Source organism: Pectinophora gossypiella, chromosome 14 (genome assembly GCF_024362695.1).
Source record: "Pectinophora gossypiella chromosome 14, ilPecGoss1.1, whole genome shotgun sequence".
Taxonomy (NCBI): domain Eukaryota; kingdom Metazoa; phylum Arthropoda; class Insecta; order Lepidoptera; family Gelechiidae; genus Pectinophora; species Pectinophora gossypiella.
The window spans coordinates 1,471,441-1,490,076 of record NC_065417.1 but is presented as its reverse complement, the minus strand read 5'-3'; the positions used below and the strand labels follow the sequence as shown (position 1 = coordinate 1,490,076).

Genomic DNA, 18,636 nt, shown 5'->3' with positions numbered 1-18,636 from the left:
AGTTGGCCGATAAGTTTTAATAAAAAATAATAAATCTCTACCGGATTTAATGGCGAATAGATTATATTACTTATTAAAAAAAATTGCCACGCCGTTTAAGCCAATCAGTAAGCCAAAATATCGAAGCTATTATGTTCTAGGTACATTAAGTCCCGTAGATCGTTTAATAATTTATAAGTATTAAGTCGCAAATAAAACAGTGATGCCGATTCTAGCAGTCTTAATTTTATTTTACACCCGTCCTTTTCTTATCCGTCGAAAAAGGAAAAGGATGGATGATCGATAACTGTTAATTTTAAAATTAATGAGTGAATGAAGCAATAACCCGGACGAATCAAATAAATATCTCGCTAGTGTGCAACTCGTTTGACGTTTGCTGTCAACTTAATCCGTTAAGATTTTTGCCTAACATTGACGTGTGTTCGATAATTTGTTAGCCTGTCGATTACCTGTTCTTTTCCATTTCAGTAGGTAAGAAAAAGACAGGTACAACTTAAAATAAAATTGGGTATCTGCTACAATCAGCATTCTAATTTGTTTAAATATATATGCATTTAGGGATAAAATTCTGACCTCAATATATTGCACTACATACTTTTTCATAATCACTTACCTCGTTAGTTTTAAGAATCAAGATCATAAGTCTAACTATTTCCATATCATTAGATTGGTATACCTATTGTCAGAAACTTCCTTTAAATTCTACAGAATTTTGATTATGAAATCGATTCCTCTTAAAATTCACAAACTCTTAAACTTGAATAGTATATCGAATATCGACAATATTGATACAAAATAGGTGCTAAATGGAATAGGAAACTTCAGTATTTTTACAAAATTTAGGGCCAAATACTACAGCCACTTTTTGAACGTATTACTTGAAGTTAATATAGCGCAAAGGCAAACTGAAAGATGTTATAATTAATGCATTTTAAATTAAAAGTCTCAAATTGTTATTTAGTATTAAATTAGTACTTTAAATTTTACATGTATGGATATATTAATTGAAACGACAATGCACAGTGCTTGTTTTTTATTTCAATAAAGTTACAAATTTTTAGTAAGTGTTTTTATACTGAACCACATTACAAGACATAAGAATCTAGATTTTATATTTAACGTACAACCATAGAGTAAAGAATGATAATTGCTACTAAAATACACGCAAGTGGGGCGACCTAATTACTAAGAGAATATCTTTTATATAACGGGTGTAAGTGACATCGTAACGAAAACTTTGAGGGACGATTCAGGCCATGATTCCGGGTGGATATCAAGTGGAATTTTCCGTGGCAAAAATATGGAACGGAAAACAAAAAAAATCATGAAGTTTCCGACAAATTCCACTTAATATCACCTCGGAATCATGGTCTGAATCATTCCCTCAGTATTCGTTACGGTGTCACTAACACCCATACCTACTTGTATGGCTACATGTATGTACTGGTACGGAGTGTAAGTGACACCGTAACGAATACTGAGGTGGATGATGCAGCTCATTATTCTGAGTTAATATCAAGTGGAATTTTCGGTCGCAAAAGTATAAAATTGAAAATAAATTAAAAAAGAAATCATGAATTTTCCGACGGAAAATTCCACTTGATATTAACTCAGAATCACTCCCTTAGTATTCGTTACGATGTCACTAACACCCTGTATACTATATTCTTTATTTACCAATCTTTAATTTTAATATAATGAACACAATAATACTGGTGGAAACAAACATACCAAATAGCGGCAATTTCGACATCCAGGTGAGTTTTATTTCATGACACCTTCGTGGTTACTTACCCATTTCACACTTATTAGCTTACTTTTATATAACTAGCGACCTGGCTGCGCACAGGTACGCCTATATTATTTTTTAGCTCGCAACAGCAAACAAATCAAGCTCCCTTGGGCCTGATATGTTAAATTGTGTACCGGATGGTAGGTTCTCTGCGCTCCCTATTCGTGGGGCCAAGTAGTGAATGCTATCCGAGGCAAATCTACATTAAATCCCGTATGTAATACGAAATGAAGTCTCGTCTACAAATTGTTCTTATGTCTACCTTTAAAACAATAGTTTACTTATTATTTAAACTTGGTCATCTCCCTAAGAACCTAAGATAAGATTTAACAGCAAATGCCAACTGAGTCTGTTGTTATAAGAATAGAAAACTCGGTGCAATGTGGTTACTTAGGTCTTGGGATGAATCCTGTCTGACCCGTGGTGGGTCAAACGTACCTCACTGCAACTACCCAAATTGGGAATATATGTGGAGAGCTTATGTTATTGCAAGAACCACTTAAAATCTGGTACCTAAGTACTTGACTAAAAACCTCTAAGAAACCTGCTGGTTATATAGCCATTAATATCAAACATTCAAACACCATTGCGACCAAAAGTCATATCATCCAGGCTTACCTAAATGGTACCAACATAACCTATCCTGCGGCGTGCACATAAGCTTTCATCCATCAGTTATTAATCCCATACTTTAGTCGGTCACTAATTCATCAGCCATGTGACAGTAACCAACATTCCTCTTGAAGTCCGACTCTGATGAGTTATGTAGAGGCTTGCGTATCTCAATCAGGCGGCGATCCGTCTCCAACGCCTGGTTCTTGTGCTGCAAGTCCCTTGTCACCCTCTGGTGGTGATTGTACATGCCGTGGTAGGTCGTCCTGTGATATGTTTAGTTTATCAGTGTTAAAGGTTTTATTGAGATTTTTTTTTTTTGAGCATAAACATGACCCTATATAGTCAGTAGTATATTATGCGTATAATGAAAATGAATGTAGGGAAAACTAAAAGTTGGTGTCAAGATCATATACATGGAAATTCGTGATCTCTCTATGGGAAATTAAACGTGATCTTATATTTACCGCGTTAGTTATTTATTAATATGCCTACGTCTGGAGGAGGATAAATAAGGCACAAGATACTGTAAACACCCTTGGAATAAAATCATCATCATCATCAGCCAATTAACGTCCCCACTGCTGGGGCACGGGCCTTCCCTATGGATGGATAGGGAGATCGGGCCTTAAACCACCACGCGGGCCCAGTGCGGATTGGTGGTTATTAACGACCGCCAATGCAGCAGGAATAAAATAGGAATTATGAATAATTAATTGTAAAAGACCAAATATTGCTCCCTGTGGTACTGATTTCTAAAGTTGCAATTTTCTGATATATTTTGCTACTCAGAATCTACTTTTGGCTTTAATTTAATATTAGGATAAAACTGAATAATTGTAAGAAAAATCTGATTTTTAAACATTTCAATATTATTCTTAGCTACATATGATGTATATCAAAAGCTTATTAAAATACCAAATTAGATATTGTGCAGAAATGTATAGATAATTAGGTACTCACAAAGCTTCCTCTAACTTTTTCTCCAGCTTATAGTAGCTCATATGGACTCTTTCATATTCTTCCATCAAACCTCTCATTGGTTTATCCTAAAAAACATCAATTTATAAGAAAAGACTAACTAAACTTTAGAATTGGATGCGTGCTAGCTACTCCGCCTATCCCTTACGAGATGCACTAATAGAGCCCTGTTAAGGTAAATGGTTATTAACCCTACACATAGTAATTAACATCTGTGCTGACTATTTATAGATAGAGTGCGTATCTATAGACAATATAAATATTACCTGAACCCTTTCAAGCACAGGTCTTCTAGTCCTCGTTTCAAGTCTTGTTTCGACTAGCTTAGTCGGATTTATTTTATCAGCAACTGCTGCACGCAACGACTCAATTTCCGCATCTAGCTTCCGTAGATTTTGTTCCAACTGCAAAATGTAATTAACGATATTATTAAGTAAGTACCTATTACTATTTTTTTTGTGTTGTATATTGTGAACTATTAGAACCAGCAAAACAAAAAGTCTTATCTTTGCTCTAGTGTTAATGTTAAGTCCGTTTACTAGGGCCTTTGACTGATGTGTAGTAACCCTGACACCAGGGTTATGTCGGTCATTGATCTCACAACCCCGATACGAAGAAATACGTGTAGACCTTTACCATCAACGAATGAAAAGTGGATCGTAAATCGCAAAATTTTAACGCAACAACCAATATTTGTTCCATACTTACCTTGTATTTCTGCCATTCCATCTCATTCCTCGCGCGCTGGATGTCAAACACTCGCCTCCTCATTGTCAGTTCCACTGTCTGGCACTGAACATACATCTGGTTACGAGCATTCTCCCGAGCCTTGAACATGGTCTCGCGAAGGGTTTTGGACTCTGCCATCAACTGCTCGGCTATTTTGATAGTGTTTTCTATACAGTTTACGTAGCTTTCTTCGGACATTGACCTGCATTTATAGAATGTAAGTATGTCAAGACTGATTGATGAGTATGAAACTAAGGTGTGGGTTGTTATTTGGCTGTTATCAAGGACCAAATATGTTATATTTAACAGCCTAGAATCGACTTCACATTTATTTTTGACGTGACTTATTGTAGATTTTCCGCAGATGGCATTAACTACTTGGCCGGACAAATAGGGAGCGCTGAAGGCTCTCACCCGGTACAACGTTTAAGACAACAGGCCTGAGGGTGCCCAGTTGGGCGCGAACCTCGGCTCAGGGCGTCGTCTGAGAGGAAAAGTATTTGAAAGAATTAAGACCCTAGTGGGTAGATAGCAATAAGCGCTGATTGAGGGAAATCGACTTCACAAAAACCAAAACATTAAGTACTCTAAATGGGTACGTCCGTGTGAAGTCTAGATGTTGTCTGACATCACTCATCCATCACCAATCTTTTAATTAATTTTCAGCAGACAATTATTTACTTAGGTGTTTGTTTTTTTAGTGGAAAGCAAATAGTCGTAGCACATAAATTGCACATCAATGGTGGAACGCGTCTACTTACCAGACGTAAACCTCTTCTCATCTACCTAACAGTACACTGAGCCACTGAGCCAATGTTTGTAAGTATAGTTGTATAGGTACCTATACGCTGGACTGTTACTTATTATTTCGTTTTTGTCAAGAGTTTAAACTCTGTCAACAGTGCATGTAATGTGATCAAGCCTCCATCTAGAACTTACTCGGCAGGAATCCTCGTCGGGTCTAGCTTATACGATATCCCAGTGCTGTCTCTATCCAGATCTTTGACGTGGTACTCCAACATCAATGTCTCATCCTTGTTGCGTATCTCTCGCTCCAGACGACAGTACACGTTGGTCAGCTCCTTAATCTTCTCCCAGCCCATGTGGCAAACGTCCGTGAGAACGCGTTTGCTGTTCTCTATAATGTGGAGTTCCTGGTGGAATTCGTAGCCAGCATTACGTGGGATGCGTGGTATGCGTGCTGGATGCGGTTACAGACATTTAGGTGGCAATTTAAGCACGAAAAATTCTAAGTAAGTAAGTATATGGTGGCAACGATATAGTAAGATTGTCAAATTACTAACACCTATGGATTGTGAAGTCTGATAATAAATCTTTATTATTATTCCTTCCTCTCCCTTCCTAATATTAGAGGTTCCCTTTTCCTAATAATGTAGGTAATTTACATAACCAAACCATCACTCAATGTTGCCTTTTCACACTTAACCTGCTGAACCTATTTACCTACTTAAATTAAAAATGATATTAAGATTTGTAGATAGGGAATACATTTTGATGTTATGGCCGAAAAGTAACACGAGATAAAATATTTCATTATCTACCTACATTCATTATTTGAAAGGATCTTTGTTTTTATAGCATTCACCCGTACTTGGAAAACTCACAAAGAACACGCTAGTCCCGGCTCGACAAAAGCTACGGGTTCAAGTCCCGTCCGAGTCGACATTATTTCGATTTTTCTCTTTATGTAAGTATTCATTATTTTATTCGAATTTAAGTCCAATAATCCTTTAATAATTTATCAATGCAAATCGCGAGTTTACTACAATATTCGGTATTTAGATTATATTTATCTAAGGGACCCACCTTATTTAGTTCTTCTCCGAGTTGATCCCTAGTCAACTCCGGAGGTACTCTTTGGTCCCGATTGGAGAGACATTGATTGGATACCATGAGAGGGACTTGTAGGGACTCCAAATGTAGCTCGGTTGCGTTCTTTTCTTCTTTCAGAGCCCTGATCTCGTCCCTCACTTGCTCTCTTGTGAATCGCTGCTTTTCCCGCCACGATTGCACTTCGAATATTCTAAGGACAATAAAAAATTCTCGAGTCTCAACTTCGGTATGTAGTTTATTGACTCAATGCGAAATTATTGACTTTTTTAGAATACAACAGCGTTTTATTTATTAATGTTATAATAATCTTAGTATAATAGGTATACAATACAATTTATTACTTACTTACCGATCTCTTAACAGTTCATTGTTAACATAGTTGTCCCATCGTGTAGTAACTGACGCCTCGTTCCTAAGTTGATTCGCCCGTTGCCGGAGCTCATACGACTCGAAACGACGATGCCTAGCCTCATTTTGCAGTTGTTGGATGTTCCTTGTCCAGTCTAAAACACTCAAGCGACGATGAGGCTTTTCGAAAACTGGGATGGATGTCATGGATCCGTCCATTTTGCTGCGAGACCGGATATATATTGACCTACTTTGTGAAAATAATGATCACTTTGGAGAGTTTGATCAATATTATTCTATCGATTTGTTGTCATTTGCTGTATTCATTTTATTACAAAAATACAAGTTTAAATTGCAGTTTTATACAACTATATATTAATACTATAATATTAATAATAAATAAAAAGTAGTAACTTCGCGTCAAAACTTCGAAAGTTAATTTGGTTTCCCGCCTTGCAAGCATAAACGAACGGCCAAATATTGTCAAAAGAAACTAGCTCATTCAACCACATGGCAAACAGAACAGATAAATCTAAAATATTCTAAAGTAAAATTAAGTATAGACTTAATAAAAAATAAAGAATTTTAAGAGAAAACATTTATTACTTTAGATTTAGAAGAAATAACAAAGACAGAGCAGAACAAGTAAGTGAAACTTGGCTTGGTTTAATCCAGTTTGATCAACGACCGCTGTTTTGACGTGACATAAAAAAAGAAAATAAAATAAATTCAAAATGGCGTCTGTCTAACTTTAGTTAGCTGAAGTAATTGAAGTGGAAGTATTTGCGGTTTTCTTGTGGTTAAAGTGAAGATTTATAGGAATATTTAGTACTAATTCGTTATTTAGACTATATAAAATAGTTGTATTAGTCAAGTGAAAGTTCTCAAGGAAAAAATGTAAGTTATTCACTTACGCTGTGCCAACTAATTTGGTCGGCTTTGTTTCGTATTCTAAGTGGAATTTATTGTTCAGGTACGACGATAAGCGTGGGGGTCGGGGTGGAGGTCGTGGAGGTGGTCGTGGCGGTCGGGGAGGCGATAGGGGCGGCAGAGGGGGATCCCGCGGGGGTCGCTCTAGCGACAGATCGCAGGAAAGGGGAAGCCGCTTTGGTAGCGGTGGCAGCCGCGGACGCGATGGCGGCGGCCGCGGGCGAGATGGCGGGCGCGGCGGCGGCCGGGGCTTCGGTGACCGAGGTCGCGACGATTTCCGCAGCTTCAAAAATGACCAGCCTGGGGGCAACCTGCGAAAAATACGCTGGGACACCGTTACACTTACGCCTTTCCAAAAGAATTTCTACGTCCCACATCCTAACGTGTCGCAGCGAACTCCCCACGAAATCGAGGAGTATCGCAGTCAGAATCAAATCACTGTGAAGGGGAGAGATGTCCCTGCTCCTAGCATTTACTTTGAAGAGGGTGGCTTCCCTGACTATGCTATGAAAGAGATTTTGAAGCAGGGTTTCCCTCATCCGACTCCCATTCAGGCTCAGGGGTGGCCTATAGCTCTGTCAGGGCGTGATATGGTCGGTATTGCTCAGACAGGGTCTGGCAAGACATTGGCCTACATTTTACCGGCAATTGTCCATATTATCAACCAACCAAGGTTGTTAAGAGATGACGGACCCATTGTGCTGGTATTGGCTCCAACTAGGGAGCTTGCTCAGCAGATTCAACAGGTAATTTTATTAAAAATGTTACCCTACCAATTTTCTTAAGATATAATTAGGCATGATATTGGAAATGGATCTGCCTGACTATCCTGTACTAACTAATCATTATCACTTTCATGATGAAACCATCATGCTTAAAGCAGCTAGAAAAGAGGCCTGAGATTAGGTGTGGTTGGTTCCTGAAGGAAACTTTATTTAAAAATATCTTAAACTTGTGGTACTTTTTTTTTAAACAAAATACAAGATGAGCATTTGTTTTTCATTGCATCCGCACCAGACATTGGTTGCGATGAACGGGATCGCAGCGGAGATGTTGGACGATCCCAATGAACCGGACGGGCCACGGATTGTAAATTGAAATTTCAATATTAATATGTAGAACTTAGCTTATTACAGGCAGGCTATGTTCGAAAACCTAAAAAACACTTTCGGATTTGTCAAAAGTTGCAAAATTAGTTGTCAAAATTTTCTTTCTAGGTTCAGGTTTCTGAACGTAACCTTAGTTTTAGTTTCTATTAGCACTGACTATTATTTTTTGTATTATTTCTTTTCTTTTAGTGGTTAGACTCATTTCTTTGGCTTCTTCTACTGCGCTTCTTCTTTTCTCTGTGATAATGTACAAAAACTGATAACAACCTTCATCAAAACATCTGGCTGACAAATTCAAAATTATTATTATATAAAATCCCATTACAAAACAGTATGGACCATAATTGTACTATTTTTTAATTTCATAAAATGTTGCATTATGTAAGTTATGCTGCCTCTTATCTACCAAAATTTAATCTTTTATATAATATTCAATATTTCTTTTATATAATATTTATTTGATATTCAAAATTTAATATTTAATCTTTTATATGAAGATGCACAATTTAATTAAAATTATCTTGAAGCAGTGGTTCCCATTTAATTTTTCTGTGTATGTGTATCAGTCGGAAAGAGTTCGTACCAATTATAAATAAGATTATGAACGAGTGGCGACTGGTGATGTTATTTGCGCTTAATAGATATTTAGGTCTAAGAAATTCCGCGTCCCTCTTATCCAATAATCCCACAATCCTCACATACTTGTTGAGAACCACTGTCTTAAAGCACTGAATTAAATTGCCACATATAAATGTTTTTCATCTACAATCTGCAATAATCACTCAAAATATAGAGGTAGTATAACCACATACATCTGGTATTACTATTAATCAGTTCACAATTTATGTTTTCATACTTACATCACAAAACTTTGCTAATAAAAATACTTTTTTTTGTAGGTGGCCACAGATTTCGGCCAGAGTGTCCAAGTACGGAACACTTGCATCTTCGGAGGTGCCCCTAAAGGACCCCAGGGACGGTGCTTGGAGAGAGGAGTGGAAATCATCATTGCCACACCTGGAAGACTGATTGATTTCTTGGAAAGGGGTATGTAGACAATTATATTTATGTTTTGTATGCATTTATTTATTTAATACACCCCACACCCCATTTGGGATATATTAATAATTTTGAATGTTAATTGTATTAATTTAATTTATCGGATATGGATATGTTAATATAAATTAGAATCATAAACATAAAATAAGCTCACGGCTATATCCCTATTGGGGTAGTGTACAGGTACATGTACCATACCATCGCAAGATGAACTAAGTCCTACACCTTGATGAGCCATATCGCCGTCTCTAATGGTCGAGCAGTTTTCATTAGAAGCAGGCCGGTGTACCACAGGGTCATAGTGACTGTCAGAATAAAATAAAATTGAATCAGGTACTTATACTTCTTCTTTATGATTTGAGATTCGCGATCACGATTGATTTCTTTCCATTGCAAGCGTTTCTCAGTTTTATTACAACAAACGCTAAAAATTCATGCGTCGCGTCATATTAAACGATAGGTTTGCGTTTCTCATCAATCTTGTCTGGTAGAAAGTGACTACTATGCAGAAAGATAACGTACGCATTAAAGGCTTTCCGGAGCGGTGAAGCGACTAAATGTTTATGTAGAGATTCTATGCAGACTATACTTATCTTTAAAAGTATAATCAATGTGATGAATTTGTTTTAATGTGAAACTCTTTACAGGTACTACCAACTTGAAACGCTGCACATACCTGGTACTAGATGAGGCTGATAGGATGTTGGATATGGGCTTCGAGCCGCAAATTAGGAAGATTATTGAACAGATCAGGCCTGATAGGCAGGTGAGTGCGCTTAGTGACCACGCGTGTTTTGGCAAACAAAAAATGGTAAGCAACATCATGTCCCGTAAACAATATTTGACGCTTTAAATTTGTCTGCTGTAGGTCCTTATGTGGTCAGCAACTTGGCCAAAAGAAGTGCAGAATCTAGCCGAAGAGTTCCTCCATGATTACATTCAGATCAACATTGGTTCTCTCTCGTTATCTGCAAACCACAACATCCTGCAAATTGTGGACATCTGTGAAGAATGGGAGAAGGCGGATAAGCTGTTAACGCTTCTGCAGGAAATTTCTTCAGAGGAGGAGACGAAGACTATCATATTTGCCGAGACTAAACGCAAGGTAAGTTTGGTATAGTTATGAATGTGATGAAAGATGTAGAATCTTAAGATTCCATGTGTATGGATCCCGTCTGTAGACATCTGTAGTTATCCCTGTCCCAGTAAGGCAAACTAAGTGTGTAAACGGGAGCCTTCAGCGCTCTTCATTTGTTGAGTGTCGAGACGAGACTACAAATACAAAGCGATAAATGCCACCCGAGGCATATACAAGAATTTGCGTTAAAAAAGAAACTATTACGAACATGAGTTCATGTATGCAATTTCAACCAAACCCAAGGTGGACGAGATAACGAAGTCGATAAATCGCGCCGGCTGGCGCGCGCTGTCTATCCACGGCGACAAGAATCAGCAAGATCGCGACTACGTACTCGGACAGTTCCGACAGTCTCGAGGCGCCATACTAGTGGCTACCGACGTCGCCGCGCGAGGACTTGGTAAGAATTGGTCATATAGGTGATAAAGGACGAAAAATGGAAAGAATTGATCGTGGCAAGTGGGGTAGACGAGTTCATAGATAGTTTTCTCTCGTGTGGGTTGTAAGTTGGATGACCAACTTCAGCAACATTGATGTCAAGGCATAGATAACACTGATGATAATAATGATATTGATAATACCGCGACTTGAAGTGTTGCATTATTTTTTGTAGTTATTGATTACGTCACTACTTATGTCTATGATACATTCAACCGATTAAAGTAAAGATGCTAATGAAACCGACGATGTTAAAGTTGAAAGTTGATCAGACAAGATTAAGAATTTGAATAAATAAGAGACCGTAATACTTGATAAATGTTTGTTGCAAATAGAGAAGGTATAATATATAATAGAGGGTTGGGTGAGGTTCTTTCTATACTTGGGAAAGTACACCACATAGCAGAGTCCATCAAAGTAGGGTACGTAGTAAATGTCACTGTAAGTTGCCCAGAAGTTGAACTATCTTATGTTTGTGCCACGCATTCTTATAACGATAAAGAAAACGTTAAAAAACACGTTGAGAAAGGTGGTGACATCACTCCCGCCTATGTTGAAAAACCTAATAACCCAAAAGGCATCAAACAGAAGATTTTATACTACAGTTGCGAGGTCTTTTAATATTGACCTATCGATATCGAATGTATCACCTCGCACTGTTACACCGGGGTGTTTTAAAGGTCTAAGAGATGTGTCAGGAGCGTAAGGGAGGTGATTGATGCCATTGCTAACAAATTTCACGGTTGTATGAAGCGCAGCCCTAAAGTTCCAGTATTCACACATTTCACCATTGCGTTTTACATCAAAGCTGATTAGGTACTGATTGATAAATTCCAAAGAAAACTTCAAAAAGTAGCCAAATTCTTACATAAAACAAGAAATATCTTAACCGTAAAAGCGTCATGGATTTCAAGAACATGATTACAATTTCTATGTTGTATTCATAATTGTAATTTCTCGGTAGGAATTTGTGTCATGAAAGCAATATTAGCAATCCAATCTTTATAGATGACTATATTTTTACGCACATAAAGTAACAATTTAGGTTTAGATCTTACGAAGACTTTGAAATACTTCATTAGTCTACTGGAGTTACACAATAGACCAGTAACATGTGGAAGTTAAAGAACAGTACAATTATAGTAATAATCCATGCCGTAAAGTTTCTGTAAAATATAAGAGTGAATATTGGAACAAAACATTGATGCAGCAATGGTGCTTTAGAATCTAGCCTTACATTTAGACCTGACATCCCACAGAATCTTGCGATGAGCATTAGAAATTTGTAACGTATCTTTCTACAACGCACGAACACTGACATTAGATCTCAATAAATTGTGACTATAAACACATTGTTGCAAAGAAATTCTAACTTGTTCCAACTTTAATGTGTTCGTGCGCTGCTAAGAAATGGCTCAATTAAACTCGGTCAATCACAAGATGTGGGGGTCGGTCGATAAATTATAAATTTCCATGACTGGCTCGGCATTATTCTCTACTGTTTCTATTTCAGAGGCGCATGCGTGCAGAGATAAGGGGTAGACCGGTGTGTGGCTGACTTCGAATTAAACAGTGATTGATTATCAATCAATAGACGATTCTATGATATTCTATGGAATCATTGATGACAGCATCACCTAACTGTCAGCTCACACTGTTCGAAAGAGCATGCTGCCTCTAGTATAGGGGGGAGTAAATATATAAAGTGATGGTCTTACGAGTTGTGGGATAGTTTAGTTTGCACAAAAATTTACATTCTTTTGGGGTAAAAATTAAACAAATTTTGCATTGATATTTAGAGTAACAACCAGGATGTTAAAATTGCTTTATCTTCGGTTGTAACTGGACAGAATATTGATAACGTATCTCGAAATCTAGTAAACAATAACGTATCTTCGAATTTAAAAAAGGACAATCCGATGTGAAGTAAGACCATCAAACAAGAGCAATACATGCTTGGTTACTTGTCATGAGAGATTTAAAAGGGCCTGCCCTACGCCACCTGACAAATTTCCACGATACATACCAACGTATGTAAGGGCACATAGATGCAAAGTCAGCACACCGTTCCACTCTTGGCCTACAACACTCCGGCACCACTGAAGGGCATAATACAGTTATTTCCAGCTCCCGACACCGACCTGAGAATGTGAAGGTAATTATTGGTCTTGTTTCCGCTTGAGGGAATAGTTCTTCTGTTAATAGTGTAAAATAAATAACACACTTCAATTGAGTCCGCGAAATTAAAGTCTTAGATCATGTTGACTTGGCTAAGGCGTTTGACTGCCTTGACGTACAAAAAATGGCGAAACAAATTGTCAAGAACGCGAAGTGTCCCAAACTGAGCGAATTTTAATAATTTAAAATTAAACCTTGCTGCATATTATTGCATTACTTAATGTTTTATTCGTTTTAAGAAAGTAAGTGTGCCACAAGGGCTTATATCAGATCCGTTATGTTAATAATGCTACAAGAATTCTTCCCTCAATCATTCTTATATGTTAGTATTTTTAATAACTAATTATAACATTATTACAATTAATAAAAAGGCTTATTTATATAACCTTTTTGATTAAAATTGTGCCGCTTGTGTTGACCGGTGTATATGTTATGCAGATGTGGAAGATGTGAAGTTTGTGATAAACTATGATTATCCGAATAACTCTGAAGACTATGTGCATCGCATCGGGCGCACGGGGCGCTCGCAGAACACCGGCACTGCGTATACGCTGTTCACGCCCAATAACTCTGCTAAGGTACGATTTACTATATATAATTTATCTTACAAACTTATAGTGTTATTACAAAATGAAGATTAAAGGCAAACTTGGTTTAAAACATAGTCCGTGTCATGAAAGAAATACCATGGGCGCGGCGCTACATAGAATTGGGTTCTGCATAGAATTGGGTCGTATACTAGGTTCAAGATAAATTATGATCTGATTACTCGTGAGGAAACCCACATTCCCGAGAAATGCATTTTCAGAGGTATGTGACCTAACCTGTGTTGGGCTGGCTTTCCCTTCGCGGGTTGGAAGGTCGACAGGCAGTCGCTTCTGTAAAAACCGGTCCTGCCAAATCTGCAGGTTAGGTAAGCGGACTCTGTGAATACACTTCTCTTGCTTCCTCTATATTCATCAATTATTTCATACAAGCACTTCTTTCGTAGTGTGGACTATTATTTTAAACCTAGTTTTTATGTAGACTTGGTTTTGTAATAACATAGTTAATGTTTTTTCACTTGATACTTCAGTTTAGGTGACCCGAGTACAATATTGTTAAGGGGGTTAGAACGCCACATCGAAACAATAAAAAAGCTTTGTTTTAAGTTTACGCGGTTATTATCATAATTAAAACACATAATAACGGGTTCTTACCGCGAATCCAGTAGTAGGTGTTGTAAAAAGCTTGAAACGGCCTAATGTGGTGAAAAAACGTGAGGACACAGTGAGTGCGGTTTGTCGTAGTGAGTTTGGTGCGAGTTCAGATGGTTCCGAACATTCCGATATCAAAAACATAAACAAGCGGCAAAGAAAGAGGGTAGACAGATATGTCTGCCCGTAGAATATTATGGATCTACCTGCTCCACTCCAATCTCATCAGTCATCCCGTGATCATGGCACTTGCAACAGTGTCGAAATATCGGGAGTCTCATATCCCCATTTAAACGCGGTAAGAACCCGTTATTATGTGTTTTAATTATAATAAAAAAGCTATATTGCAAGTTGACATTTGCGCATATTACTTTATCAAGTGGAATTTTCCATTGCAAAAGTATAGAGTTAAAAATGTTTTAAACTAAACTTAACTCAGAATCATGGTCTGAATCATCCCTCAAAATTTTCGTTACGGTGTCACTAACACCGTGTATTTTTTTATTTATTTATTAGATTCACTTCACCAACATTTATACATCAATATTTAAATATTATAACAAGCTAAGCATGAATTATTTATTATGATGTTTTTTTTATGATGTTTTTTCTACCACCTACACTACTAACATTACCTTTTAAGTTTTATTCATGTTACTAACCAATTGGATCTATGTTATCTTAAAATTAAATAAATAATAATAATAATAAGTCGAGTAGTAGTAAGGGAGGATAGTTAATAGACAAACTTTAGTATTATTTATTTTTCAGGCCAGAGATCTCATGGCCGTTCTACAAGAGGCCAACCAAGTAGTGAATCCCAAGCTGTTAGAGCTGGCTCAATGCGGCATGGGATTCAAGGGTAAATATGGTAAGTTTTTAAGAATTGCTAGTGCATTTACAACTTTAATTCCCACTTCATCTCTTGTTGGTTGACTTGACCATCTTCTTCTATCGTGTGGGTTGTGAGGTGAATCACCAACCTTATCTACCCTGGTGTCAGGGTTATTATTGAACCGCCAAAGGCCCCTGACATGGCTCATGTAACGACTACATACATCACTAAGTAGTAACCGGGACCAACGGCTTAACGTGCCCTCCGAAGCACGGATCATCTTACTTTCGGACAATCAGGTGATTCAAGCCTGAAAAGTCCTTACCAAACAAAGGACAGCATACCATATGGGATACCATAATCTATACCATATATGATATTTTTTTGTCCTCGTAAGGTCGAGATTTCCAGAGACAAAAGTTAACAATGCGGTTCGGATTTTAAATGGATACGACTTTAAATATGGAAAAAATAAATCTTATTAATGAACTTCACCAGGTCGTGGGCGCTACCGAGACCGCGACGACGACCGCTCGGACCGAGGGGGCCGCGGGCGCGGGCGCGGGGGGCCCCGCGACAGCCGCAGCGGGGGGCGCGGGGGGCGCTTCGGCGGCGAAAGAAGTGAGTACTACTGAGCGCCGTCCTACCAACTTAACAAGTTAGACAGCTCTCAAAATTAGGCAAATTTCCAACTAGTCAAATCAGTTACTTTTTACTAAACGTCAAAACACGAAATTACTATGGAATTTGTATGAAAAAGCAAGTGTGCTTTGTGCAATTGTGTGCTTTGTGCTGTTGCAATTGTGCGACACGTGTCCAAATGTCGCAATTATTATTACGTTTTTCTGTATAAAAATTTATAAATAGGTTAAATAGAAAAAGAAAATATTTTGTCATTTTTAGATCTGTCTTTATTTAGTAATCGAGATTTCATAATTTAACTTTGACCTAGAAAACTACCCAATTGTCACCCCAGGCACAAGTGAAGTCAAGCCTAAAACCAAGCCAAGCCTCGTTAGCCAAGTGGCAAACGTTTAGATTTGTCAGAAAATAAATTTAAAGCTCATGTGAAGCTTACTTTATGTGAAAATGCTTATTATAAATACGATTAGAATAGAATAGAATAACTTTATTCCCAAAACAGTTACAGATTAATGATTATCTAAACGATAAAAATGCCTGGTATTCAATGTTTTCTTTACTCTTTTTAAAAAAATCCCTATCGTCAATAAAATGTAACAAAACCATTTAACATTTTTCTACTTCTGGTTCTGGGTCAGATGAAAGTTCTACCTAACTTATATAATACCTATAAACTGTTAATGTTTCTCTTATACTTATTCCTCTGCCTATCTTCCTTTTGATTCCACTACTTGTAGTTTAGCAACGACATTAAACAATGTTGAAAGGTTTCCCTTCCAGGTTCCAGATGGGACAATAGCTCTTCCAACGGCTTCAACCAGAGCCAAGACTCTGGGTTCAACAGCCGACCGAGTTTCGGCAGCCGAGAGGGGTTCAATAGAGACAGTTCCAGTTCCGGAGGGTTCAGAGGGCGGGGCGGTCGCGGCGGCAGAGGCGGCAGCAGTTTCAACCAGACACAAAGTGCACCAAGTTTCGGTCAAACCCCAAGCTTCGGCCAAAACCAAGCGCCCAGTTTCAACCAAGCAGGACAAAATTTCGGCCAAGGATTCAACATGCCTCCCCCTACTAACTATTACAACATGTATGCTCAACCACCTCCGCCCCCAACACAAAAATTCGCCGCTAGTAAATAACTTCAGTTATTTAAACTAAACATCAATGTCCCATATCTAGTGCAATGCTAAAATATATTTTTGTGTCTAGTTAGGAAAGTACATGTATAAGGTACATAGTGTTATGTGGTTTCTTAGTATGTGAACAGTGGTTTCTCTTTTATTGTGGTCTGATTAGATTATGGATATTTTTTGTTTAAATGTTTTGAACTATTAGAAAATGTATAACATTCCGTGCTTATGTTGGACTATCAGTTCAGTTTAATAGAGTACATAAATAAATTATATCTTTCATGCAGATTGTCATGACAGTGCACACTTGCTAGCAGATTGTGGAAATATTGCAGTTCACCAAATAAATATAATTATTATAAGTAATTTGGTGTGTATTATTTTTCCATGGTTCTTTGACATAACAAAAACAAACTAAACACCTTATCTAGTTCATCTTGCTGTGGATGTACTTGTGACCCTTTGACTACCTATTGGTATACTTATGGTATGTCCCCCCCACACGCGGACTATGTGGCCTTCCCCCAATCAAGCAGAGGCCTGTGTTGCCTGTCGTAAACTTAATTCACCTGAGCTAATTCACCTAGGTGCATTAAACAAACTTTTAGTAATCTTTAATCACCTGCATCGCTCGTGGTAAAACAAAAGACATCTAATATAAATAAATAGTAAACTTTATTCACCCAGTCATAGTAATGGTTCTAAGGTCTAACGTACCATTTCCAGAAAATGACCTACAGTAATATTTTCATGTAATAGGCTTAATTGGGCCTCAAGTATAAATTCGTCAATTACTGATCAAAAGGTTCGGTGAATAAAGCAAACTTAAAAAATTTAATGCACCCAGGTGAATAAAGTTTTTCAAAAGTAAATTTAATGCACCCTGGTGATTAAAGATTACTAAAAGTTTGTTTAATGCACCTAGGTGAATTAGCTCAGGTGAATTAAGTTTACGAAGGGCTGTGTTGCCTAAAGGGGGTATTTAGTATCCGGCCAAATACCAGAAATCTGTTTATTCACAATGAGGCAGTTCCCAAAATATAGATGGAGCTGTACAGATTTAACGCGATAATTACCTATTTCATTTCTCGATATGCATGTATATAAAAATAATTCCCCTTTTACCTCCTTGATATTTGGATCAGATGTATAATGTTGCTTGCTACCTATATTGCTTCTCTTTTTATTTTTTGATAGGTGGAAGATGTAATTGTGCCTGGGTGTAATACATAATAATTTACATAAGATTACTAAATCTTTTAAGGGGCAATGTATACGTTTTTACAATAAGATTCCCATTGACATTCAGAATTTGCCTTTCAACTGCTTTAAGTAAGACAGTAGTTAAACAAAAACTTTACAAAAAAGGTTATTATAAAGTTAGTGATTATCTAGAAGATATGAATGCATGGGATTAACTGTCTGAGAACTGATATTAGGCAGCTAAATTACTCAATTGTATATCAATATTTTATGTTTATTTTTTTAAAGAACGTCTAGGGCCCTGTGCCGAGGTTTTTCTTGCAGCTTCTTTTCCCCGGCTATACAGGTTGTGAGAAGCTGCAGTAGTTTTAGGCGGATGAGACGTTCGTTATGTAAAAATTGACGATTCAAAGTGTAACTATGTTACCTACTGAATAAAGATATTTTTGAATTTGAATATAAAAAGGG

The 18,636-nt window shown here is 37.4% G+C and overlaps 2 protein-coding genes across 3 annotated transcripts; one reads left to right on the top strand and one right to left on the bottom strand.

Annotated features, from left to right (window-relative positions):
* Positions 1 to 1,856: 1,856 nt before the first annotated feature.
* On the bottom strand, positions 1,857 to 6,054 carry LOC126372547 (tektin-B1-like). Its single transcript, XM_050018368.1, has 6 exons — positions 5,942 to 6,054; positions 5,054 to 5,252; positions 4,094 to 4,316; positions 3,652 to 3,789; positions 3,368 to 3,453; positions 1,857 to 2,670 (listed from the first exon to the last, which is right to left on the bottom strand). Exons 2-6 carry the CDS (start codon positions 5,215 to 5,217, stop codon positions 2,484 to 2,486), a joined length of 798 nt encoding a protein of 265 aa, XP_049874325.1. The 5' UTR covers positions 5,218 to 5,252; positions 5,942 to 6,054; the 3' UTR covers positions 1,857 to 2,483.
* A 975-nt stretch (positions 6,055 to 7,029) lies between these two features.
* Positions 7,030 to 17,331, top strand: LOC126372456 (uncharacterized). Of its 2 annotated transcripts, none has more exons than XM_050018224.1 (10): positions 7,030 to 7,213; positions 7,290 to 7,992; positions 9,255 to 9,402; positions 10,062 to 10,180; positions 10,283 to 10,519; positions 10,796 to 10,952; positions 13,607 to 13,746; positions 15,136 to 15,235; positions 15,698 to 15,820; positions 16,609 to 16,782. In XM_050018224.1, coding segments are annotated over exons 1-10 (1,761 nt in total). In that variant the 5' UTR covers positions 7,030 to 7,211; the 3' UTR covers positions 16,641 to 16,782. The 2 variants fall into 2 exon arrangements, with proteins under 2 accessions (XP_049874181.1, XP_049874180.1); XM_050018223.1 differs by having other exon boundaries at positions 7,031 to 7,213; positions 16,622 to 17,331.
* The last annotated feature ends 1,305 nt before the right edge of the window (positions 17,332 to 18,636 follow it).

Bases quoted from the DNA above. Each gene is read 5' to 3' on its own strand.
- LOC126372547 (XM_050018368.1), bottom strand. From the start codon at position 5,217: ATGGGCTGGGAGAAGATTAAGGAGCTGACCAACGTGTACTGTCGTCTG. The intron at 4,317-5,053 runs GTAAGTTCTAGA...CTATAAATGCAG, and splicing joins CCGACGAGGATTCCTGCCGA to GTCAATGTCCGAAGAAAGCT. The intron at 3,454-3,651 runs GTAATATTTATA...GATGTTTTTTAG, and splicing joins CTGTGCTTGAAAGGGTTCAG to GATAAACCAATGAGAGGTTT.
- LOC126372456 (XM_050018223.1), top strand. The intron at 10,181-10,282 runs GTGAGTGCGCTT...TGTCTGCTGTAG, and splicing joins AGATCAGGCCTGATAGGCAG to GTCCTTATGTGGTCAGCAAC. The intron at 13,747-15,135 runs GTACGATTTACT...TTTATTTTTCAG, and splicing joins CGCCCAATAACTCTGCTAAG to GCCAGAGATCTCATGGCCGT.